The 21,929-nt window shown below is 35.1% G+C and overlaps 1 protein-coding gene across 5 annotated transcripts in view; it reads left to right on the top strand.

Moving 5' to 3' along the window:
• The window catches only part of Gug (arginine-glutamic acid dipeptide repeats grunge), a 565,908-nt gene that overhangs the window by 344,578 nt on the left and 199,401 nt on the right, over positions 1 to 21,929 (top strand). For all 5 annotated transcript variants that reach the window (XM_090408198.1, XM_090408202.1, XM_090408199.1 and 2 more), the window contains one exon: positions 15,889 to 15,987. In XM_090408198.1, the coding sequence (XP_090264324.1) occupies positions 15,889 to 15,987 (99 nt within the window). The remainder of the gene's footprint in view (positions 1 to 15,888; positions 15,988 to 21,929) is intronic.

The raw sequence follows: 21,929 nt of genomic DNA, 5'->3' as shown, positions 1-21,929 counted from the left end.
TTGATGGACCTGTGATTTCAGTCAGGATTTCTCCATGATTGCTGGTTGTAGAGTCCAGCTATTCCTGTCTTGAGCCATTCTTCTCCAATTTCTTTTGACTTTCTTAATCTTTGGGTCTTCCCACCTTAAGGCTGGTCTTCCAGGTTTCCTTTTGGTATCGCTCATACCAGTTTATCATCAGATACCAGTCTTATCCTTTAAGAAAGATGAAATATTTACTGTATGGTCAGGATATTCAAGTTAGATCTGATCACAAGCTATTATCTTTTCTGAACAATTTTAAGGATAAGAACCAAAAGATTATCAGGTGGGTATTAGAAGTACAAGAATTTAATTTTAAGATTTCTTATATGCCTGGAGCTAAAAATATTGTAGCGGACTGTTTCTCTCAAGTTGCCACAACTGAAGACTCAGTGGAAAATCCAACTAAGAAACCTGCGAAGGCTGCCACTTCTAATGTACATGTTAATCTTGTTTTCCTCTGTTGATAGAAACAAAGTTGAGGATAAAGGTTTTTTTTCACCTCGATCTAGAAGATCCAAATTTGTTCCTGTTAAAAAACAAAAAAAGAGTAGTAATGAAATGTTAATTTAGTCAAAAGTATAATAATAAGCATCATAATAAAAGAAATCACAGTTGCAATTTACAAAGCTTTGAGAATGATTACAATAAAGATTAGGATTTGCACACTTTTTATCAAAGAGTTCAATATATAGTTGATGAGTTGAAGAGCATTAATAAGGAGAAGGCGATTTCTACAGAAATCCCTTCTGCTTATAATGTTGCCCAAGAAAGTTTTGAGGAGGATATACAATTAGATAGCAGTTCTGATAGCGAGGAGATTGTAAATCAGGATTGGATAACATTTCCATATCTAGTAGCATGCCCTCATCAGTATCAGTTGAGTCTAATTGTTGTGATGAAACGTTTGGAAAGAATTATTTTCTCAGATCCAATAGAGATAGAAGAAAAACGGGTTGTAAGTTTTGTCCTTCATAATAGTTTTACTGTATTGTATTTATCTGTGTTTTTATAAGAGTGTCCTTTTTTAAAAATAAAATATCATAATCAAATAGTTTTTGATGGGCTCTAACAGCTGTCTTATATAAACATTTCTATTATTAACATTATTTTATTATATTATATAAACATTATATAAATATTGCTTATATAAACATTATTACAAAAAATAATGCATTTTTCCACTATACTTTTTTGGAAATGTTTAACTACATGATAAATAATTAAAAAAATTAAATAAATAAAGGATTAAACCAGATATATAATACATGATAAATAATAATAAAAAAGTTATCCTTTCCTTTTTATTTAATTATTTTATCAAATTCGGTCATCGCTAGAAAAAAAAAATTAATGTAAGATAATTGGATATTGCTAGATAGTAGATATCCCATAAATGTCTCTAATTTACACCTCCATCTGCTGATAAAACACTGCTGAGATACATAAAATTTGAAACAGTTTCAATGTTCCTGTTTTTACTCATACTTGGTGCCTTTGTAAAATCATGATAGTTACATAGTAACATATCATGTTACATAGTAACATGATATGTTACTATGTAATTTATCATGCTCGTTTTTAGATGGTTATCTAAGAAGATTGCCCTTAAAGAAATGGCAATTTTTGTATGTAATAATCTTATATCCGTAATAAATTAACCGTGAGCCTTTGTTAAAATAATGTGGCACAAGATGTCATCATGTAACTCTGTTAACTCATGTCTAATTTTAAGAATAGTGAAGAATTGCCATATATGGCAATTTCAAAAGACAAATGAAGTATGACGTCATCACAGTCGGATGTCAATACATGACCATATATGGAAGTTTTGAGAGACACACACATATGTACAGTGGAAGTCCAGGCCTATATAGGACTTTGTATAGGTATAGGCCTGAGCCTAGAGCTGCAAATTTTGAGGGGCAGCTGAAATTTCCAGGCTCTCATTTTTGTAATTATAACATGTTCCTTATATGCCACATCTACTTACAAGTAGAGAAATATTTTTCTTTTTCTCATTGTAAGTTTAGTCTGCAAGCATATTAGCATATAATCAGATTCTGCATAACTATACAGACCGAGACAAGTGCACAGAAAGCTGCTGTATTGTTGTCGGTAACTTGACACAAAGGCAATAGGGATCGTGGTCAGGAGAGATTGATGCTAATTAATTTTGTGTCAGTATTATTCTTACTAACTATAACAACTTTTCCTTCTTTATTATTTCGAATTCAAATTAAAGATTGTTAATTGTTGCCCTTCCTTCAACTCTTTAGTTCAGTATCCTGATATCTTTGTGGCAGTAAGAAGTGCTAAATCTGAAATTATTTTTAGAGTTTTCATTGCCCTTGTCATATGTTGTCATCAGAGTGGAGGTAATACTGTTTTATTGTTTTGCTTTTAAAAAGTTATAAATTGTGTAAATCATTCCGATACTTCCTGCATGTTTTAAATTACTATTTAAATTTTAAAACATGAGTGATAGTAGAAAGTGACTTAGTGGTAGTGAATATAAGAAGAGGAGAAAAGAAAAGGAAGCGAAAATTAACGAAGTAGTATCAAAGACAAGAAAACTGGGCAGTTTTTTTGTGTCAGTATCTGCTAATAGTAATTGTGATTTTGAAAAAGAACAAGAAGTGGTTGAGGAGACGGAAATTGAATCTGTTTCAAATTATGTGCCTACACATAATAAAGGATTTAACCAGATAAAGGATATCTTTGCTGCCAAATCCCAACAATTTGGCAGCACAGGTGATAGTGAGTAATGACCAAGCTGAGTGGATTCTAAATGGCGTAACACGCGAGTATATCGCAGTTCAACGGGTTTCCACAAAATTTAGACAGTGATCTTTGAAAATCACAAAAGAGCTTATCCTGACAAAGTAAGACATGTTTCTAAGAAACTCATTGAGAGGAATCTGATTAATGGCAAAAAATAATAAGAGATTTTCTTGTTTACTCTTCTAATACCGGAAAGATCTTCAGTGCACCTTGTTGCCTTTTTGGTGGAGGGAAGCTGACAATAGTCACTTTGTCAGTGGATTTAATGACTGGAAAAATGCAGAAGCATGAGTGAGTCATCACAAGAAAGCAACTATCCACATGATAGTTACTATTCTTATAGTATTAGTATTATAGTATTATATCACAATTACTATTAGTATCTGCTAATAGTAATTGTGATTTTGAAAAAGAACAAGAAGTGGTTGAGGAGACGGAAATTGAATCTGTTTCAAATTATGTGCCTACACATAATAAAGGATTTAACCAGATAAAGGATATCTTTGCTGCCAAATCCCAACAATTTGGCAGCACAGGTGATAGTGAGTAATGACCAAGCTGAGTGGATTCTAAATGGCGTAACACGCGAGTATATCGCAGTTCAACGGGTTTCCACAAAATTTAGACAGTGATCTTTGAAAATCACAAAAGAGCTTATCCTGACAAAGTAAGACATGTTTCTAAGAAACTCATTGAGAGGAATCTGATTAATGGCAAAAAATAATAAGAGATTTTCTTGTTTACTCTTCTAATACCGGAAAGATCTTCAGTGCACCTTGTTGCCTTTTTGGTGGAGGGAAGCTGACAATAGTCACTTTGTCAGTGGATTTAATGACTGGAAAAATGCAGAAGCATGAGTGAGTCATCACAAGAAAGCAACTATCCACATGAACTGTCTGATAGCTCTGAAAAAAAGAGCAAATTTTGCAGGGAGAATTGACTTACAAATAACTCAGCAACTGAAAGAAGAAATTAAGTACTGGAAGGCAGTGTTAAAACGAGTAGTTGCAGTTGTAAAAACATTGGCCAGTAGAGGACTTGCTTGAAGGGGAGTGAAGTGGCACTCGATAGTTAAGGCATTCGATCATTTACAGCATCTCGTTAAGTTTTAAGTAAGAAAAAACAGACAATGCATGGTAATAGAAAGACAGAATAATTTATAACACCTTGTTACTCAAATGGGGTGCTTAAGGGTTAAAGCTGTATAACTGAGAGGAGACCTCCACATAGCCTTTAAAGGAATGTGGAGAACCGACCAGGGCTTCTGACCTAATGTCCAATCCTCAACTTCTCGTGGTGCACCCTGTTGGGTATCTACTTGGATACTGAACGAACGAGGATGGGCTGGCAATTTGGGATTTAGCCGACCAAATTGTATTCTTATTGGTTAAACCAAAATAAAAAATGATGTTATATATAACATGACAAAAATTCCATGCCGGCTGGGGCGTCGCTCGGTTAAACAAGGCCCCCATTGTTTTCGCCAGGGAACCAGGGCAAACAGCGATAAGTCAGCTACTGGAACAAATCTGAAAACAAACCCCAAATCAACATCACCAGAGTTAAAGATCGGTACTATCAACATAAGAAGCCTGAATGGCAAAGAAATGGAGCTAGCTGAGGAATTAGATAAGTACCAGATCGACATAATAGGGGTGACTGAAACAAAAAAAGACCAAAACTGGTGAGATCTTTCTGAGCAATAAATACAAAATGTTATATTCAGGCAATGACAATCAAGGAAAAGAAGGAGTAGCCATAGTATTCAACACAAAATACGAGGCTAATCTTCTTGAATGGCAGTCACTCTCAAGTAGAGTAATGTGGGCAAATATGAGAATGGGGAACTGGACAATGAGACTTATTTGTGCCTATGGTCACACAGAAGGTTCTACCAAGGTAGAAGTGGAGGAATTTTTTGAGGCTTTAGAAAAAGCAACTGACACAATGAAAAAGGAAAAGTTGGTCTTTGTTGGGGATCTAAATAGCAGAGTAGGAAATGATTGTGAGACATACAAAAATATTTTGGGAAAATTTGGAGAAAAGAGCAAAGCTAATAATAATGGCAAATATCTGTTGGATTTTTGCTCAGGACATGGACTGGTTATTACTAACACCATGTTCCAACATAAAAATGTGCACAAATTCACATGGAGAGAAGAGGCTAGGAATAAGAAAAGTCTCATTGACTATGTTATTGTTGATAGTGATGTTTTCTCCCTGGTGCAGGACACCAGAGTGTACAGAGGATTTGAAATTGGAAGTGATCACTATTTAGTCTTGAGCAGGATAAAATTGAATTTCATATTGAAAAGAATAACATGTAAGAAAGTTTTAAAGCGAATAAAAGTTGAGCAGCTCTCAGATGTGAACTGTAGACTAAAATACACAAAGATTATTGAAGAAAAAATGAAAGTGTTCGAGAACAGGAATCAAACCTTGGAGATTCAATGGCAAACTCTGAAGAAAACATTGATTGATTCTGCCAGAGAGGCATGTGGTGAGGTTGTGTGCAAGGATAAAAAAATCAGAACTCCCTGGTGGACACAGGAAGTTAAAGAGGCAGTGAAGGAAAAGAAGAAAGCATATCAAAAGTTCCTGGCAAATAAGTCAGCTTTTACTCTTAGAGAATATAGAGACAAATGCAAGAATGCTAAACACTGTGTAAAACTAGCTAAACAAAAGTCATGGGAGGACTTTGGCAAGAATATAGAAAATAAATATCAAGAAGGTGGCAAAATATTCTGGAGGTTGTTGAAGAAGCTTAGGAATGGAGGAAAGAGTGCTGTAAAAGGAGTTAGAGATGACAAAGGTGACATGAAAACTGGAGAAAAAGATATCCTTGAAGTATGGAGTAATTATTTTGAAAAACTGCTAAATGAAACAAGCAGTGATGACAGCACAGTGGTAAAAAACACTGACCAGCCATGCAGTCAGGAATACATATCCATACTTGAAGTAGAAAAAGCCATCAAAGGCTTGAAATGTGGAAAGGCAGCAGGAGTAGACGATATTTGACCAAAAACGCTGAAGTATGGTGAAATAAGAGTCTTACAGTGGCTGCACTGCATAGTTCAGAAAGCCTGGACATAGGGCCGAATTCGCGATGATTGGAGTAGAGCTCTCATAGTACCCATATATAAAAAGGGAAATAAAACTGAATGTGAGAATTACAGAGGTATTTCCCTACTGAGTGTTCCTGGCAAGATCTATGCAAGTATACTTGAGAAACGGTTGAGAAGAAATGTGGAAGAAAAGCTTGGTGAAGAACAAGCTGGATTCAGGCCAAATAGAGGCTGTCAGGATCAGATCTTCACTTTACGACAAATAGTCGAGAAAGCATGGGAATATAACAAAGATCTGTATTTAAGTTTTGTCGATTTGGAAAAGGCATATGACAAGGTGCTAAGAGAGAAGCTATTTAATACGCTGCAGTTATATGGTGTCAATGGGGCATTATATCAAGCAATACTTATTCTTTATTTGAGTTGTAAGTCAGCAGTTAGAATTGAAGTAAGTACAGGAAGATGGTTTAATGTTAAATCTGGTGTGAGACAAGGATGTACGTTATCCCCTCTGTTATTCATTATCTATATGGATCACATTATGAAGGAAAGTGGTATTTAACATGATATCAAAATTGGAGATGTTAATGTCAGCTCTTTGCTTTATGCGGATGATGTTATACTTCTAAATAAATCCGCTACAAGTCTGCAAGATTCTCTGACTAAATTGAATTGAATAGCTGTTGTAATAGATATGGTATGAAGGTCAGCAATAAAAAGACAAAGACAATGAAAATTGGCAGAATCATTGAAAATGTCAACTGTGTTGTGAATGGAGAACCTGTGGAACAAGTAAAACATTTCAGCTACTTAGGCACGATTTTTAGTGAAGATGGTAAATTAAATACAGAAATTGACAACGGAATCAGCAAAGCTGGTATGGTGGGAAGTCAATTGAATAAATTCATATGGAATAAGAGAGAAATTAGTTGGAACACTAAATTAGCTATACAAGACAGTGTTCAAACCAGTTTTAACTTATGGATCTGAGAGCTGGGTCAGAAGTAAAACACTTGACCAGAGACTAGAGACCGCAGATAAGAGAGTCCTGAGAAAGATTATAGGCGTGAACAGATGGCATCAATGGCAATATCATATTAAAAACGAGGATATTAGGAAAAGAACTTGATATTGTCAGCATTCAGGAATGCGTTAGCAGAGCTAATCTCAGGTGGTATGATCACCTAAACAGAATGGGCGAGGAAAGATTAGCAAAACAAGTGTTCTCTGCCAGGTTGGCAGCAAAACGACCCAGAGGAAGATCAAGATATAGGTGGATTGATACGGTACAAAGTGCCTTAGACGATAGATATATAAGATCTGATAATGTTGGAGTCTTGACAAGTAACAGACTGATTTGGAGGAAAATTGTAGAAAGGAAGTTAGTAATGATATAATTTTTTCATGTAGTACTATCATATCCTTTACACCCCTTGTGGGTACATGGCAGGAATTTGATGATGATGATGATGTTACTGTTTATTTTCAACCAACTTTCAGCAGTTCTTCTTGTGATGTGGTTTTAGTTTATTTTGGATATCTGCATTTCTATGAGCAGTTAGACATACATCATCTGCATAGTCTAGATCAGCACTTCTTAAACTTTTTCCACTCGGGACCCCTTTTCACCCAAGAAATTTTTACATGACCCTGGGTATATAAATCAAACATTTACTGATAATAAATCATAACGAAATTTATTTTAAAACAATTCTTTGGTATACATATAAATTTACTATTTACATAAAGAATTGCAAACAATAGCCTTGAATCTGAATTCATTTTTGGTCGTTGCACGTTCAGAAACCTTTTACTGTTGCCAAATTTTTCACGTCCCCCACATTCGGTTATGCGACCCCATTTGGGGTCGCGACCCACAGTTTAAAAAACTCTGATCTAGATTACACAGAAGTTTTATTTATTTTCCATGATTGACATGTTTTATTGTTATTTGTTCTAGAACATGATCTAGTACCAGTAGAAAAAACAAGGGAGATAGCAGACATACTTAGATACAGTTTGAAAGTGACACATATCCATCATTCAGCACCTGGCATCAAAATTTGTTATATCCTTCCTTTATGAGGTTTATTATCTTCTGTTGCATTCCTTTGTTTTGAAGTGTATTCCACACAATCTCTAGCATCCGGAATCGAAAGGCTTTTTTCCCACAAACTCGATCTTAGAATAGTGGATAGAGCATATCTGCGATAGTTGTAGTGTCAGATTTTAAAACTCCTGCCATGTTACCATCACGTCCTTCCGTTTTCCTGTCTTTCATTTCTTTAATAGCCTTTTTTATCTCTAATTTGGATGGTGGGATAATATCAATTTTTAATTCATATACTCCTTTTTTTATTTCTGTTTGTATTCTATCTCTGCTGTTGTTCAAGATTTGACTAAAATGTTGTTTTTGCCTTTCCACTTATTCTTCTGTTGACACTAGAATTTTTTTTGAGATCCTTCACTGGGGCATTCTTTTGTATGGCTTCTTCAGAAAGTCTTCTTATAATACTGCGTAACTCTCTACTATTATACTTGTCTGCAGCTTGTTGTGCTCTCTGTGTTCACTGGGCATCTACAGATGCCATATGGTCACTCCGATGCTCGATGATGTTCCACACTAGGCCTCGCCATGTAGTCCTGTTATTTGCCCTTCTGGCATCCTCAGCTCTCTGAAGATCAGTCACTCCACACACACCATCCATCCATCTCATTGATGGTCTACCCCTGCCTCTTTTTCCAGGAACTTTACCTTCTATTACTGTTCTGAGAAGTCCTCCTTCCATCCTTTCTATGTGTCCAAAATATTTTAACTTTCTTCTGTCCATATCCTTAAGGAGCCTTAAAGTTCTACTAATCTTTTCTAACACCCATTCATTTGTATGCCTTTCAGTGTATGATATCCTCAACAGCCTTCTGTAACACCACATCTCAAAAGCAGATATCAATTTCTTATCTGACTTCTTTAGGTTCCAAGTCTCGCATCCATAAGTCGCTGTTGGAAAAACAACTGCATCTAAAATCCTCAACTTTGTTCCCATGGAGACAGATCCATTCTTCCAGATTTTAGACAGGTCTCTGACTGTTGTTTTAGCCATTCCTAACCTTTTTCTGACATCTTCTGAACAGCAATTCTTCACATTAATAATGGATCCCAGGTACTCAAACTTGCTGACTTCCTCAATTCTTTCTCCATTAAGATACATTTGTTTCTCAAGCGCTTCTATGTTTGCTGTTTGTTTTTCCTTTGAGAACCATGATCTTTGTCTTGCTAGAATTGAGTTGAAGTCCTCTGTTATTACTGATCTTGTTAACTTTGTCAAGAATTAGTCCTAGTTCTTCCATGTCATTACAAAGGAGTACTGTATCATCAGCATACCTCAGATTACTGATCAATCTACCTCCTATCGTAATTCCTGTCCTGAGCTCATCCAATGCTTCACGCATGATGTCCTCTGCATATATATTAAACAAGTGAGGAGAAAGTAAACATCCTTGTTTACTTTCTCCTCACTTGTCTAACTCCTTTTCCAACTTGAACAGTCATTCAATCCAACACCTCTTCTTGCTGTGGCTTCTTGCTCCTTATACAAGTTGGCTATCAACCTGATAGTGTGTTGAGGAAAACCCATTCTTTTCATTACTTCCCAGTTTTGCATGCTCAGTACAGTCAAAAGCTTTAGAGTAGTCTAAGAAACACATTACCAGAGGGAGTTTGAATTCTTTATATTTTTCTATGATCTGTCTAAGGCAAAGGATCTGATCATAAAGATGCATGATCTTTAATAAAATTTTGCTTGCATGAGATATCAAACTAATAGTTCTATGATTCTTGCATGCCTTCATATCACCTTTCTTATGAAAACTGACTTCTTCCAGTCTCTAGACCATGATCCTGTCTCCCATATCTTTGTAATCAATCTATGAAGCACTCTTATCCCTCCATCCCTTGTGGCCTTAATTAACTCTGCTGGGATTTCATCTGCACCTGGGGCCTTATTGCTGTTGAGCTGCTTAACCGCTCTTTCAACTTCATGCCTAAGTGGAGGAGGTTCCAAATCAAAATTTTCTTGGTGGGAGGACTCCACATTTTCTTTATCCACTCTGCTGTACAGTTCCTCACAGTATTCTTTCCATCTGTTTTTGATTTCCAACTCTTCTGTTAGTAATGATCCATTCCTGTCTTTGATGACATTCAATTTAGGCTTGAACTTGTGCTTTAAGTCACGAACTAAATAAAACATCCTTTTATAATTATGCCTTCTCATCTGGAACTCTATTTCTTCACATTTATTAGTATAGAACTTTTCCTTATCCTGCTTGATCGCTCTTCTGATTTCTCTATGTAATCTCTTGTATTGTTTGGTCCTTGTGTCTCTTTGTTTTTCCAACCGCCTTCTTTTGATTAGTTCCCATGTTGAATCTGATATCCATGGGTCTCTTGGTTTTCTTATTGGGCTGAGATACGTCTTCGCTGTATCCTGTATTATCATCTTGACTCCTTCCCAAAGCATTTCTGGTGAGATTTCCTCATTGGTCTCCAAAAAATCATCCAGCCGAGTTGATGTTTCTTCTGTGAATCCACTAGGAATTACTCTAACATCCAATCTAGTGGAATGTGCCTGACCTGGAAGTTTTCGGAGTCTTAGTCTTACTTTGGCTCTTACCAGCTGATGGTCTGTACCACAATCTGCTCCAGGACAAGTATGCACATCAGAGATACTTGTCTTCCACCGCTGGAGAGCCAGGATGTAATCAATCTGGTGCCTTGACCTATCAATGTTGGATGTCCAAGTATAGGTCCGTCGTGGATGTTTCTGGAAGCAGGTATTGGTAATAACTAATCTGTTAGCACGGGCAAATTCCAACAGTCTTTCACCATGGGTGTTACGTTCACCCAGACCAAACATGCCACACTCCAGCCTGACTCTCATACTCTTTCCCACTTTTGCATTTAAGTCTCCTAAGATGTACAGTATGTCTCTCCTTGGTAGGCAGGCCAAAACAGTTTGTAAGTTTTCATAGAATTCTTCACTCTCTTCTTCAGGCCTATCCGTGTGGGGTGCATAAACTACCACAATTGATACATTGGTAGACTGAGCCTTAAGTCTAATGGAGAGTATCCTATTATTAATGGGGTTATAACCAAGAAAGCTTCTTGCCTGAGTTGTCTTCGGTATCACAGCTACCTCATGATGTTTTGAGTCACCACCTGAGTAAATAACTAGCTTACCATCCTGTCTTTTGAAGTGACCTTCTCCCATTCCATCTGGTCTCTGTAATTCCCAAGATGTTAATTTTATACCTATCCATCTCTTTACAGACAATCTGAAGAGTACCCATCTGTAAACCCCAGACATTCCATATACCTATGTAAAATTCCTTTCTAAGATTAATCTTATACATTCTGTGTTGCTCATTCACGGTATCACTGACTTTTGATGGAGACTGTAATATACTTCTCGAACAGGACCCTGTGCCTAAGTCCTGAACGCGGCTCTGATTATTCTGTATGACAGCCAATGCAGCATGAGATGCGTTATTAGGCACAATCATAGTAGCATTTTGGAGTTGTGCCCTCAATGCCACTTATTTCAACCAGTGCCATTTATCTTTTCTAGCACTTCGCTTACCTTTTTTTATTTAAAATTTTATATTTATCTTTAAGTTAATTTTCCTTTTGGTCAGTATTTCTTTCACATAATTTCAGCTTAATTTTTTCCTTTTATCCACCAGTCTCCAAGTTTCCACTGATAATCATTCTTCTTTCTTTCTTTTAGCATATCCTAAAGCATGTTCTGTTGTATCATTATATTAAGGACTATTTTCACCTTTTTTCCATTTAGCCTCTATATCATCATTCTTTATTTCTTCTCTTCCTTCAAAATTGCTATCCATATTTTCTATTAATTTGATTTTAAACTCATGATTAACCCTTGATGATTTTTTCAAATATATAACTGCATAGATTCCATTGTTAGGCGTTGAACTGAGCCAATATCAGTACTTCTTTTATTTTGGACAACTAATAACATTTTCTTGAACCTAGTATGATTTATTTGATTCTGTGTTTTGCCATCTTGTGACACCCAGGTTACTTTATGTATTCTCTTATGTTGAAAGAATTATGCCATCTACTACTAAGCTATATTTGCCACACAGTTCCACCAACAGTTCACCAATTACATTTCTTTCTCCCAAACCATGCTTATCCATTACATGAGAAGTATGCTCTTGTTACCGTGTGTCATCATCAAGGTCTTATCAAGCAAACTGTAAAACCTTTCTTTTTCTTCCAAGGATGCATTCTCAGTTGGGGCATAGCACAATACAACACTTAGCCTTCCAAATTTAGTTTTAAGATTTGCTGTTATTTGTTCTGAAATTGGTTCCCACCCAATCATTGCTTTACTAAATCTTTTGCTCATGAGAATTCCAACTTCATATTGATGTATATCAGTTATATTATCTCATCTGATCTTATCTTCTTTTTACTCTCTTTTACCTTGTGGTGTCGAGGATTTATTAATCATCGGACCTCAAACTGTTCACAGGATAAGGTGGTCAGCCCTATGCCCTGGTGTATCCTATGTCCCGTAGTGTTGAGTTTTCAAGGCCGGTTTGCCTGCTTTGCGGGATGAAAAAACCCCAGGATAAACTGTGGAAAAAACCCTGCTGTCCATGCCCAAGACCGGCTAACTTGGCTATGGTTGAGGAAGATCCTTCAGCTCCTCACGTCACTGACAGGAATCGAACCTAGGACACTCCTTCCTCAAGCATATGGTTGCGAAGCACACAACCACTAGGCTAACCGCGTGGAAATCAGTTATATTAAGCATCCCTAAATCAAGAAACACATTCCCATTGGGAAAATTTATTCTACCAATACCATTCTGTTTTACTTTACTAATGCCCAATATTCAGTTTCATATTTTTCCATCTTCTTTCTTAATTGTGCTAGTTTTCCTGTTTGATTGAATGTTGCTTTAGTCGATACAAAGGAGTCTGTCCGATTTCTGCATTTATCTGACTTGAAAGCAATATTTAAATTTTTGGAGACTTGCAGGTTGTTAGCCCACAGAGTTTCTATTCTGGTAGTGCTACTACCTCAGCATCCAGACATGCATTTTATGCACAAATGTTTACCCCAGTGCAGATGTTTTGGTTATGTCTTATGATAGAATTCTCTAAACTTGAGTTGGATATTGGCTGATGAAATTTTTCATCATATGGACGGTATGTGGAAGTTAAGTTTGTGTGTGGTTAAGAAAGGGTGATATTAGATTTCTCTCTCACAGAATCATGAGTAAGTGGAGCCATGTGCTTGTTGAAGGTGATGGCATCTAGTGTGACTAACTTTAAGAGAAGTTATAACAGCTGGTGTGGGTAATGCATGGCCTTCAGAGAGACCAGTCCTTGATTCCCTGGAGGTCTAATTAATAATAATAAAACCATTAAAAACGGAAATCTGGAAAGGCAGCTGGAGTAAATGATCTTTTATTGAAAATGCTCAAATATGGAAGTATAAAAGTTTCATGGTGACTTAGTTCCATAATTCAGAAGGCCTGGTCAGAGGTTTGAATACTGATTGATTTATGTAGAGCTCTGATAGTATACCGATGTTGGGAAAGAAAAAGAAAAAAGAGGAGTGGGGACATGATGAGAATTACATAGGAATTTTCTTATTAAGCATTCCAGGGTAAAATTTATGCAAGCATACTTGCATAAATTAAATTTTACCTTAAAGAAGAACAAGCTGAGTGCAGGCCAAATAGAGGTTGGCAGAATCACATTTTTACTTTTTAAATAGCTGAGAATCATTGGAATATAACAAGGAATATACCAAGAGAATAGCTGTTCAAAACATTAAAAGTATATGGTTTAAACAAGACATTGTATAGAGTAGTTCAGAGTCTGTATTTAAGTTGTAAGTCAGCATTTAGAATTGAAGGAGATAATGGAAGATGGTTTGATATAACAGGTGTAAGATGATGTTGCACACTCTCTGCATTATTCATATTCTGTTTGGTTTACATGAAAGAAAGTTATATTAAGCCTGATATCAAAATTGAAGATGTTAATCTGAGTTCTTTACTTCATACAGATGATGTTATACTCTTAAATAGATCCAGTGTAAGTGTACAGGATTCCTTAACTAAATTGAATAACTATAACAAATTCTGCATGAAAATCAGTATTAAAAAGACAAAGATTCTGAAAATACCTAAGAACATTTAGAATATCTGTTGTATTCTCAATGGAAAATCTATTGAACAAGTAAAATACTTCAGCTATTAAATACAAGTTTTAGTGAAGATGGCAGATTAAATAAGCAATACACAACATATAAGATTAGATCGCATAGTGTGCACTCATTTGATTAAATTTTTATTGAATTAGATAATTAGTGAAAATACCAAAGTAGCTATATACAAGACCATATTAAAAAGAATTTTCACTTATTAATCTGAGTGCTGGGTTAGAAATAAAACTTGTTCAAAGACTAGAATCACTGATATGAGAGTTGTCAGAAAAATTATTGGAGTGAATGGATGAAATCAGTGGCCAGAATCATATTAAAAATGAAGATATTAGCTTCATTTTTCCTCACACACACTCTTTAATATTAACAATATTCAGGGACGTGTGAGGCGAGAGGGTATGTCATTTGAAAAGAATTGTCAGTTTGGAAATGTTAACAGAATAGGTGCATGTTTGCCAGAATGGCAAGAATAGATTCATGTAACTAGAGGTGTTGACCTAGTAGATTGAAATATAAGATTTGACAGCTTAACAGTTTGAGAGGAAAATAGTTGATAGGAAATGTAATAATTTAAACTTTTCATTTAGCACTATATCTTGAATTCTCTCCCCTCCCCTCTTCCAGAGTACATATCAGGAATTTGATGTTGTGATGATTATAAGCACAGTAATGAAGGAACTGTATATAAGTATGGATTTAAATCTTATGCTAGAACAAATATCTAGCAATGGAAAGCATGTAGCGTTAGTATAGCAATAGAAACAATTTGTTTTCTTAATACAATAGGTTCCTATGCTCATTCTTTGCTAGCAAGAAAAATTGAAAATTAAAAGCACAGGCATACCTCAGTCATGCAACACATCAAGTTCCAGACCACCATTATTATTACATAACACCTCCAGGGAGTCCAAAGACTCATCGAGGAAGGGCACCTACTCTACAACTCATCGTGTGTCTCCACCAACCGCAACTACTTTCATCATCTACACCAATGTCATCTACTGCTGACCATCACTAGTATTTTCACAGACAATTGCAAACGTCCATGCCCACGGCAGGATTCGAACCTGCAGCCTTTTGGCTGGAGAGTGGATATGCTAAACACTCAGACAACTAGGCTGGCTATCATATAGTTAATTTCATCGTATATTTTTCACAGCATGGTTAAAGAGATTATTTTGTGCTTGCATGCATATGTGCCCGTCCTTTAATGTGATTTTGTGGCATACACTAGGACAGTTATCAGGGCAGTTCATCTCACACCATAGAAAGTTAGTCAAAAATATTTTATTAGTTTCTCAAAAACTGTCACTGATCTGAATGTCATAAAATTATAGATGCATCTGTAAATCCAGCACTTGTCATATATACAATTTTTCCAACTTAAAACATATCTTAATAATTAAAAATAAATATTGCTGACATATTTCAAAGGCTTCTAGTATGAGGACATTATTAAAAAACATATTGCTTCAATCACATAGAACAAGTTGATAGTAAAAAATTGTTTTTTTTTACAGTCTGTCAACATTTTTTAAAAATAAAAAAGAAATAAAGCATATTTTAATTTCAACTTGTTGTGTGATCAAATTGCATTACACTTTATTATTGCTGATATGATTGAAACAAATACATTTGTTATCTTAGGCTTGTGCATTTGTTGTTCTCTTATTAAATTTATATAAAGTTATTTTTATAATGGTGTTTCTGGTATTTCTGAATTATTTGATTTTAAATTTTGTCTTATTATAGCTTCATGAAAGTAATTATGATACTGGCAGGGCATTGCAAGCACTAGTTAAAAATCCCATTCCACCTGGGATTGATAAAAAATGGACAGAAGATGAACAGGTAACTTTCCATTTTGCTCTAACAATAAGTTATAAAATTACATAATTTAACTGCAACTGATATGTTAACTGCAACAGTATGCTAACTTCAGTTTAGATACTGCTAATTTTTAATGATTTTTTATGTTTTTATTTTATTTTTGATGTTTTCAACTTTGAACCAGTTATTGTATTATAGTCTTCAGTGTTTTAATAGCCAGATTTTCCACATGGTTATCATATCTGCTCTTGCTTAGGTGTGAGACCATTGACCTGTTTATCGAAGGCCCCAAGTGGCTTATAGTTCCATTTTTGATCTCTATAGCAGGATTTTCAGATTTTGTAAATTATTATTATTAAGAGAGACAGGGGCTCATCAAGGGAGGCCACATACTACATGTACCAGCTGTCATATTTACTCTTGAATTCATTCACACTGCTTGTACTCACAGCATCCAATGGCAATCTATTTCATTTGATTGCCATTAGATGATGTGATTTCATTCCAAAATCTAGCCCTCACCCCTTCTTAGCGGAATTCATTCTCAGCTTCCAAGGATGCCCTCTTGTCCTTTCCCAACCCTCCATAAAATTGAAAAATTCCATCTACTGAAATCCTGTATGACCCTTTCAGAAGTTTGTATGTCTCAATTATATTATCCCTCTTTCTCCTGTTTACTAGTGTATGCAGTCTACAAATTCTCACTTTGTGTTCATAATCAATATTTCGTAATCCTGATATCATATTTAATACTCTCCTTTGCACTTTCTCCACTATTCCCATCAGTCCCTATTGCTGAATTCTTATTCAATTTGTGCAACAGCTCTAATACCTCGTCCTCATACACCTGAGTTTCTTCAGCCAGTGAAGAGGTAGCAGTGAGCTCAATGTTGCATACACCAAGTTGATAGCCTTTAACAAAATGTGCAATGATTAGTTGAACAACCTCTTCTGCATCTGTTACCCTCACACCATCTGCATTTAGGCGAATTATTTTTTCATATTCATTCTTTCTTTTACTTGCAGCATATTGACAGAATTCTTGTGGGTTGTTTTTAACACGCAGAGCCAGTTTTTTTTCATAATCAGACTTTGCTTTCCATATAACAGTTGTGACTATTCTAGCCTGTTGCTTATAATTTTCATGACGGACATCATCCTCATGCACTACTATCCTATTTATTCTTCAAACTTTTGGGACACATTCTGATATCGCATCATTTAAGTATTGTTTAAATGCTTCCCATGCACTGTTGATATTCTTCCCAACCAACAACCGATCCCATTCCACTGAACTCAGTATACTCCTCAGTTGGTCATAATTTCCTGCTAAGTTACTTTCAAAGTGAGTATGGCATGATCACTGTCACCAACCAGAGGCAGAAAGTTACATCTTTAACTGAAATGCCCTCTGACACTATAATCAAATCTAACACTCTTTGACCTCGAGTTCTTTCTGTCACATGCTACTTGAGGAAGTTGTCCTGCAACAGCTCAATAAATTCATTTCATGCTTCTCATGAGAATCCACCGCTACGCAATCAATATTTGAATGATTTTCTATTTGGTGATGCATTTCTTCATCACTAGCAACCGATTCACCAGGTCTGCAATAACACCTCACTATGTAATTGATCTTGTTAGATTCCACCTCACACTAGATAGCTTCAGACTCACTGCCACATGAAATTCTGTTAGTAGTACTACAATCGTAGGTCTCAACTCTAACTGTATTCATGTCATCCAATATCATTAGCAGCATGCCCTCTCATCTCCTCTCTCTATCCTTCCTAAAAATAATAAATAAAATATAATAAATTTCTTATAAATTTATAATAAATAATAAATAAAAATACAAAAAAACAGAAAATTACTAAAAATAGAAAAAAATTCCTTAGCCTCATCCACTTTACTAATGTATTGTGAGCTTACAAACTTCTATTGGTGAGAGTTGCATAAAAAGAAGTAAGAAGTAAATACCTGCTTAATAACTTTTAAAAGATCAGAGCATATTTCTTTCTCTTTCATTTGGAGTGTTACATTTTTGATTTTCATATTGGTCTAGGTTTTGAGAGCCATCATATAGTTTGGAATAGAAAGATTCTATTTTTCTTATAATTTGTTCTTTGTCTATAATCATTACTCCATTTTCATTTTTAATTAGTGATATTAAAAGTGAAAATGGAGTACTAATTTTTTATTGTAGTTTTTACAATACATCATTTTAATAATTCTTTGTCCTGAAGTTCATACTTTCTTATGTCATCCTTTTCTTATTGTTTTACATAGTTCAGAGAATTATATTCTGCAAATCTAGATCATCTTTTCATTTCTGTTCTCTTTCTGAGAAGGTGTATGGTTTTTTTAATAAGCCATTATTTTAATAGGGCCTTTGTTATTAACTGGTAATATTTATCCAAATTTACTCATTTCAATATTATCAAACCTGTCTTCTCGTTTTGGAAGACCTCTTCATTTTCTTTCCAGACTTAGTAAATTTATAGTCTTTTGCTTTTTGATTGTTTCTTATTTCTTTTGTTGATAACAATTTTTGATCTCACTAATCTGGTTGCTAATAATTAAATTTAATGAAATACACCACAGAGAAATAATTAAACAAGTTTAATTATTCTGATATTTCATCTCTGTCTCAGAGACATCTTCAGGAATACAATATTAAATTGCAATAATACACACAAAACAATAATTGGAAGAAATGAGACTATTTTGAGCTTAAATCCTATAAGGGTATCTTCCATGGGTGTTGTTGGCCAACCTTAGCTGTTGGGTGGAAGGCCTAAGACTTAGTTTTCCAAATCTTGGGAAGACTAACACAACCATATTTATTTTGATTAGGTTAGTTTTTTATATTTGCTGCTGATTCTAAAACAATCCTTCAAGTTTTTCTTTGCTGTAATGAAGCATAGTAGTTTTTTCCATATGTGATCCTGTGCAAGATATCCAAGGCATGGTCAGCTAGACCTGAGTGATTATAATTGTGTGGCGAATGTGTTTCTTTTATTTACCAAGGGATGTTGGCAATTCTTCAATAATAATATAAGTTTGACCATCCTCATCATCAAATTCCTGACATGTGCCCTCAAGGGTTGTACAAGATATCATAATACATGAAAAAACTTACATCATTATTAACTTCCTATCTACAATTTTCCTCCAAATCAGTCTTTTACCTGTCAAGACTCCAATATTACCAGATCTTGTATTTCTGTCTTTTAAGGCACTTTTTACTTTATTCAATCCACCAATATCTTGATCTTCCTCTGGGTCTTTTTCCTGCCAGGTTGGTAGAGAAAAATCTCAGGTGGCCATATCACCTGAGATTAGCTCTGCTAATGCATTCCTGGATGCTGACAATGTCAAGCTCTTTCCTAATATCCTCGTTTTTAATATGATATTGCCATTGATGCTCTCTGTTAATGCCCCCAGTCTTTTTCAGGACTCTCATATCTACAGTCCCTAGTCTTTGGTAAAGTCTGACCCAGTTCTCAGATCCATAAGGTAAAATTATTTTGAACACTGTCTTGTATACAGCTAATTTAGTGTTTTGACTAATTTCTCTCTTATTCCATATAAATTTATTCACTTGACTTCCTACCATACCAGCTTTGTTGATTCTGTTGTCTATTTCCATATTTAATTTACCATCTTCACTGTAAAGTGTCTAAATATCTGAAATGATTTTTCTTGTCTATTGATTCCTCATTCACAATGCAGTTGATATTTTCAATGTTTCTGCCTATTTTCATTGTCTTTGTCTTTTATTGCTGATTTTCATACCAAATTTAGTACAACAGTTATTCAATTTAGTCAGGGAATCTTGCAGACTTGTACTGGATTTATTTAGAAGTATAACATCATCCGCATAAAGTAAAGAGCTGAGATTAACATCTGCAATTTTGATATCAGGTTTATTACTGATTTCCTTCATAATGTGATCCCTATAGATAATGAATAACAGAGGGGCAATATACATCCTTGCTGACATCAGATTTAACATTAAACTATCTTCCTGTACTACTTTCACTTCTAACTGTTGACTTAGAACTCAAATAAAGACGAAGTATTGTTTGTTATAATGTCCCATTTACGCCATATAGCTATAGCATGTTGAATAGCTCTTCTCTTGGCACCTTATCATATATTTTTTGCAGGTCTACAAAACTTAATTACAGATCTTTGTTATATTCCCACAATTTCTCAACTACTTGCTATAAAGTGAAAATCTGATCCTAACAGCCTTTATTTGGCCTGATTCCAGCTTCCCTTCCACAATCTTTCTTAACCATTTCTCAAGTATATTTGCATAAATCTTACCAGGAACACTCAGTAGGGAAATTTCTCTATAATTCTCACATTCGGTTTTATTTGCATTTTTCTATATGGTTACTATGAGAGCACTGGTTCAATCATCTTTAATTCATCCCTCTATCCAGGCCTTCTGAATTATTTAGTGCAGCCATTGCAATACTTATATATCCATACTTGATCATTTCTGGCCGAATATCATCTATTCCTCTGCGGTTCCACATTTCAGGCTTTTGATGTTTTTTTTTCCTACTTCAAGTATGGATGTGTATTCCTAATTGCATGCCTGGTGAGTGTTTTTTTTACTGCTGTCACTGCTTGTTTCATTTAGCAATTTTTTAAAGTAATTATTCCATATATCAAGGATATCTTTTTCTCCAGTTTTCATGTCACCTTTATCATCTCTATTTCCTTTTACAGCACCTCTTTCCTCCATTTCCAGGCTTTTTCAACAGCTTCCAGAATATTTTACCACCTTCCTGGTATTATTTTTTATGTTCTTACCAAAGTCTTCCCATGATTTTTGTTTAGCTAGTTTTACACAGTGTTTAGCTTTCTACATTTGTCTCTGTATTCTCTAAGAGAGAACACAAGCCGACTTATTTGTTAGGAACTTTCAATTTGCTTTCTTCTTTTCCTTAACTGCCTCTTTACCTTCCTTTGTTCACCATGGAGTTCTGATTTTTCTATCCTTGCAGGCAACATCACCACATGACTTTCTTGCTGAATCAATCGATGTTTTCTTCATGGCTTGCCACTGAATCTCCAAGGTTTGGTTCCTGTTCTCAAATTCTTTCATTTTTTCTTGAATAATGTTTGTGTATTTCAGTCTACAGTTCACATCTAAGAGCTGCTCAACTTTTATTAGCTTTAAAACTTTCTTACATGTTATTCTTTTCAATATGAAATTCAAGTTTATCCTGCTCAAGACTAAATGATGATCACTTTCAACTTCAAATCCTCTGTACACTCTAATGTCTGCACCAGAAAGAAAACATCACTATCAACAATAATATAGTCAATGGGACTTTTCTTATTCCTTGCCTCTTCTCCATGTGAATTTGTGCACATTTTTATGTTGGAACATGGTGTTAGTAATAACCAGTCCATGTCCTGAGCAGAAATCCAACAGGTATTTGCCATTATTATTAGCTTTGCTCTTGTCTCCAAATTTTCCCCAAATATTTCTGTATGTCTAACAGTCATTTTCTACTCTACCATTTAGATCTCCAACAAGGACCAACTTTTCCTTTCTCATTGTGTCAGTTGCTTTCTCTAAAGTCTCAAAAAATTCCTCCACCTTTTACTTTAGTAGAACCTTCTGTGGGAACATAGGCACAAATAAGTCTTATTCTGATATTTGCTCACATCACTCTACTTGAAATTGCCTGCCATTCAACAAGATTAGCCTCATATTTAGTGCTGAATACTATGGCTACTCCTTCTTTTCCTTGATTCTCATTGCCTGAATACAACATTTTGTATTTATTGTTCAGAAAGATATCACCAGTTTTTGTCTTTTTTGTTTCATTCATTCCTATTATGTTGATCTGGTACTTGTGCAATTCCTCAGCTAGCTCCATTTCTTTGCCATTCAGGCTCCTTATATGTTGATAGTACTGATCTTGAACTCTGGT

The sequence above is a fragment of the Typopeltis vanoorti genome, chromosome 18 (assembly GCF_054136105.1).
Source record: "Typopeltis vanoorti isolate ZY-2024b chromosome 18, IOZ_Tvanoo_1.0, whole genome shotgun sequence".
NCBI lineage: Eukaryota > Metazoa > Arthropoda > Arachnida > Uropygi > Thelyphonidae > Typopeltis > Typopeltis vanoorti.
Note: the sequence above shows the minus strand (reverse complement) of the source record. Positions and strands in the feature narration are given on the sequence as shown.